This window comes from Copidosoma floridanum, unplaced genomic scaffold (genome assembly GCF_036245765.1).
Source record: "Copidosoma floridanum isolate Cflo_tuat_1 unplaced genomic scaffold, Cflo_Japanese_pri ptg000009l, whole genome shotgun sequence".
Lineage (NCBI taxonomy): Eukaryota > Metazoa > Arthropoda > Insecta > Hymenoptera > Encyrtidae > Copidosoma > Copidosoma floridanum.
In genome coordinates, this window is record NW_028321886.1 from 3,578,805 (window position 1) to 3,584,121 (window position 5,317).

At 35.6% G+C, this 5,317-nt stretch overlaps 1 protein-coding gene across 1 annotated transcript; it reads left to right on the plus strand.

Annotated features, from left to right (window-relative positions):
* Window positions 1-1,494: 1,494 nt before the first annotated feature.
* On the plus strand, window positions 1,495-4,984 carry LOC106643238 (ribonuclease Z, mitochondrial). Its single transcript, XM_014358284.2, has 7 exons — window positions 1,495-1,538; window positions 1,681-2,030; window positions 2,150-2,864; window positions 2,955-3,373; window positions 3,448-3,846; window positions 3,931-4,274; window positions 4,355-4,984. The coding sequence occupies exons 2-7, from the start codon at window positions 1,839-1,841 to the stop codon at window positions 4,767-4,769; spliced, it is 2,484 nt and encodes an 827-aa protein (XP_014213770.2). The 5' UTR covers window positions 1,495-1,538; window positions 1,681-1,838; the 3' UTR covers window positions 4,770-4,984.
* The last annotated feature ends 333 nt before the right edge of the window (window positions 4,985-5,317 follow it).

Here is a 5,317-nt window from a genome sequence, read left to right on the forward strand (position 1 = left end):
CAACTAATATTATACATGTAAAATATAATTTTACGTTGTCTGCACGATTGGCGGCCAGTTTACAATTTATCTTTTACCCAAAAGTATAAGTATATACGAAGTCAAAATTCGGGTAGAAGGTAAATTGCAAACTTGCCGCAAACAGCACAAACAATGTTGAATTTTTATTTTATATCTGTCAAATTAGTTGCGGCAGGTTTATAATTGATTAAATGGCTCTAGGGCTGAACTGCCTAAAGCTCTCCTTCAGAATTTCAGAAGCAATTTTTGGCCAAAAAAATTTCGACCGCTAGATGGCGCTGATCCAAACAATTATTACTACTTATAGTAGAGCCATTTAGTCAATTATAAACCAGCCGCAACAAATTTGACAGATATAAAATAAAAATTTGACATTGTTTATGCTGTTTGCGGCAAGTTTGCAATTTATCTTTTACCCAAAGGTATAAATATATACGAAGTCGATATTCGAGTAAATGGTAAATTGCAAACTTGCCGCAAACAGCACAGACAATGTTAAATTTTCATTTTATATCTGTCAAATTTGTTGCGGCTGGTTTATAATTTATCAAATGGCTCTGCTATAAGTAGTAATAATTATTTGGATCAGCGCTATCTAGCGGTTAAAATTTTTTTGGCCAAAAATTGCTTCTAAAATTCTGAAGGAGAGCTTTAGGCAGTTTAGCCCTAGAGCCATTTACTTAATTATAAACCAGCCGCAACTACTATTATACATGTAAAATATAATTTTACGTTGTCTGCACGATTGGCGGCTAGTTTACAATTTATTTTTTACCCAAAAGTATAAGTATATACGAAGTCGAAATTCGGGTAGAAGGTAAATTGCAAACTTGCCGCAAACAGCACAAACAATGTTGAATTTTTATTTTATATCTGTCAAATTTGTTGCGGCTGGTTTATAATTGATTAAATGGCTCTACTATAAGTAGTAATAATTATTTGGATCAGCGCCATCTAGCGGTCGAAATTTTTTTGGCCAAAAATTGCTTCTGAAATTCTGAAGGAGAGCTTTAGGCAGTTTAGCCCTAGAGCCATTTACTTAATTATAAACCAGCCGCAGCTAATCTGACAGATATAAAATAAAAATTCAACACTGTTTGTGCTATTTGCGGCAAGTTTGCAATTTACCTTTTACCCGAATATCGACTTCGTATATATATTTATACTTTCGGGTAAAAAATAAATTGCAAACTTGCCGCAAATAGCACGGACAATGTTGAATTTTTATTTTATATCTGTCAGATTAGTTGCGGCTGGTTTATAATTGATTAAATGGCTCTAGGGCTAAACTGCCTAAAGCTCTCCTTCAGAATTTCAGAAGCAATTTTTGGCCAAAAAAATTTCGACCGTTAGATGGCGCTGATCCAAATAATTATTACAACTTATAGTAGAGCCATTTAATCAATTATAAACCAGCCGCAACTAATTTTACAGATAGAAGATAAAAAGTCGACATTGTTTGTGCCATTTGCGGCAAATGCACAATTTATCTTTCACCCGAAAATCGACCTCTGAAAGTATAGATATTCTACTTATATGGTTTAATAAAATTGACTATATGGCACTAACTTAGTATAGTGATAACATTTTTCTTCTCAACTTTTTTCAGTGCATATAGTGTGCAACATGCGCAATATATTTTTGTTTATTTTTTTTAAGGTTAGGTATGGGAGCATTCTCTCACATCAGCTCTCACGTCGGCTGCTATGTTTCACTATAGATGAGGAGTGAGCCTCGGTAATTGATGGCAATAAAATTAAATTGTAAATAGATAATGACAGTTGTTGACCAATAGCGTGCAACACACGAGTGCGGGAATGATTTTTAGTAAGTTTGGTACTTTCACAAGAGTCTACCGACTAGTCACAACGACCACACGTGCATCCCATCAGTTCCGGGCCCTCGACATGCCCAGGGATCTCAAGTTACGTGTCCAGGAGCTCCAGAAACAGCGTCAGCGCCTCAAGGCCCAATCTGTCAAGTATGCGCCTACTTATGCCTATCTCCAGGTAAATGACGATAAGTTTAACCCTCAAAAGCATTCACCGCCTCGTTGAATAGCCCGAAAAACACAATGTTTAGTTAGATTGCATCATGCTGAAATTTTTAACATCCTCATGTAATGCAGGTCTTGGGTCATGGAACTCGTGCAGAATCCAGGTCTGTTTTTTTGTGCACCGATCACTGTAATTACGTGTTTAACTGTGGTGAAGGCACGCAACGATTGGCCTACGAACACCATGCCAAGCTCACGAAAATTGAAAACATCTTCATCACGAGGCCCACTTGGAACAATATGGGTGGTCTGCCGGGGGTCGCCTTAACCATACAAGAAACTGGAGTGCCAGAGATTTTCCTCCATGGCCCTGAAGACTCGATTGGCGTTATCGAGGCGACTGAAAATTTCATGAACTTGAACGAATTGACCGTCAAACCTTTCGATATTTCTCGAACATTTAGGGATCAAACGATGATGATTAATTACGTTCTGATTCAAAAGCCCTGCGAGCAGACCGATAGTGACGAAGAGTCTTCGGGATCAGAATCTGATAACATTAATTTTTATGCCTATCAAACCAGAAAAAGGCCATTCTCGCCAACACGGAAAGCAGCAAAAAAATTTCTGAAAAAACGAAGTAAAACTGATGATCTTCTAATGTTTTTTTGTAAGTTAGAAAAGAAGCTTGGTACCTTGAATGTGGAAAAGTGCCTCGAATTAGGTGTGCCTTCTGGACCTTTGATGGGCAAACTCAAGGCTGGAAAAGACGTCATACTTATAGATGGAACTGTTGTTAAAAGTGTAGATGTGGTTGGTGAAAGTGACGAAGGCCCATCGTTTATCGGTATTTACCTGAAATATTTAAAATTCTTTAAGGATAATTCATCAGTTTAAAATCACTTTTAATAATTGCCACGTTTATTTTGTTATGTAGTTTTAGAGTGTCCGGATGAAGAGTGGATGAATCTTGTAATTGAAAATTCAGCTTTTGCAAAATATCAAAGCTGTGCAAATAGGGAAAATGTTTCGTGCATAGTACACTTTACTCCTGAAAAAGTACTCAAGAATCCAAAATACAAAGAGTGGATGTACAAATTTGGCTCGGATACAACGCACTTGATTGTTAACGAAGAAAACACAGGTTACTCCAGTGAAGCTATACATAGAATGCAAAATCAACTACACTTGATCCATCCCACGATATTTCCTTTCTTGCATTCCCAACCGAAATCCGTTAATCGTGAATTCACTTTGAAAAATACTTTTAATATTGATGAAGAGAGTTTAGAAAAAAGTTTGGACAGCAATCAAAAATTCACGGAAGAAAATAAAAAAGATTTAGATGAAAGCTTTGTAAGTATCTTTAATCAATTGTATCCACTCGTGATGTTATCGTTTTAAATAACTGATTTCACTCATAATTGCAGCTCAGTGAAAACCTAAAAGTTAGGCGTTGCAAAACACTAGATGTATTTCAAATGCGACCCGAAAAAGGTTTAACAACAGAGAAAAACTTATTAATTCATCCGCGGATGTACATCCAAGAAACTATGGAAATAGATGGATTTTTAGATTCCCTTGCAGATTTACAAACAGAAATAAATGCAAAGACCAAAGCACTAGGAGATAATTTAGAAGAGTACCCAAGAATATTGATGTTGGGAACTGGCTCTTCTGTTCCCAATAAATCTAGAAACACTAGTGGTATACTTTTTCAAATAGATGAAGAAACAAGTATGTTGATGGATTGTGGAGAGTCGACTGTTAATCAACTTGTTAGATTTTTTGGAGAAGCAGAAACTGATAAAGTTTTGAAATCTATAAAAGTATGTATAATCAGCCAATAATAATTGCTTGCTTTTAAACTAAATATAACAATGCATTTTCACGAACACTTTAAATCATTTTAGGCCATTTACGTTTCTCACTTACACGCAGATCATCATTTAGGCTTGATTGGACTTTTGGAGCAGAGAAAAATTATTACAGACGATCCCATATATTTAATCGCGCCTCAGCAAATAATGCCCTATCTACGTTACTACAGCAGTAGATTTAATAAAATTTTAGATAATTTTGAATTAATTAGTAATAGGGACATCCTAATGGATCATCCCATATTATCAGTCGCCAAGTCAAAAGCTCTATTTGAAGCTTTGAATATTTCTAAAATTAGTACGGTATTTGTAACTCACTGTCCATTCGCTTACGCCGTTGCGGTAACTCTAAAGGACGGACGAAAAATATGTTACAGGTAAATGAATGGCAATGGAAAAAAAAAATAGTAATGTTATTGTTGATACTTCATTGATTGACTTTCAATTGTTTTTGCAGTGGTGACACGATGCCGTGCGATAAATTGCAGCAGTTAGCACGCGACAGCTTTCTGCTGATCCACGAGGCAACGATGGAAGACGCCTTGGAAAGCGAAGCGATCACCAAGCGACATTCGACCATATCCCAGGCAATAAATATGGGTGTTAGAGCTGAAGTCAATTTTACTCTGTTGACTCACTTTTCTCAACGCTACGCCAAATTACCCTTGCTACCGGATAGCGAGCAGAGTGGCAACGATTACAGCCATGTAGGCATTGCCTACGACTTTATGTTGATTAGTCTGTCGAGGTTACCATTACTGCCACTCTTCTACAAGACCCTGGCAGTCATGTTCAACGAATTTCGAGAGGAGCTTTACCAGAAGGCCATCAAGCGCGATTTTCAAAAACAGCGACTCGAAGACATGGTGTAAGGTTTTTTGAGTCTGCACCGACAGTAGAACATAAAGTTTGGTCAACGAATATTTGATTAACTGTCAAGAATGAGACAGCTTTGTAATATGAGAATTCCTTGTGTTGTCAAAGTTCTAATGAATTAGTACTTTGTTACTAAGAGTGATACTATTTTTTATGTATTGTACGTATTTTTTGTATATAATACATTATTTTTACGAAAAAAAAAAAAACTTTTTATGCATCAAACATTTATTGAAACACAATTTTTCCAAATTAACTTTTATATTTCATATACAATTGTAAATACAATGACGATAAGACTTACAGAGATACTGTTTCAATAAAGTTTCAATGTTCCATCCTTCCACAAATGTTATCATGTTCCAACAAAAAATTCTTATTACCAAATGTAAATGATTAAATTGGTACACAAAATTAATTCGTTTCAAATACTAATGAGAATTATTGTGTACGCTCGTAGGCGATTTTTTAAGGACTTGGACAAAATAAAAATATATGGAATTGTTATAACATTAAAATAAAATGTTTAATTTTTATCTTCCAT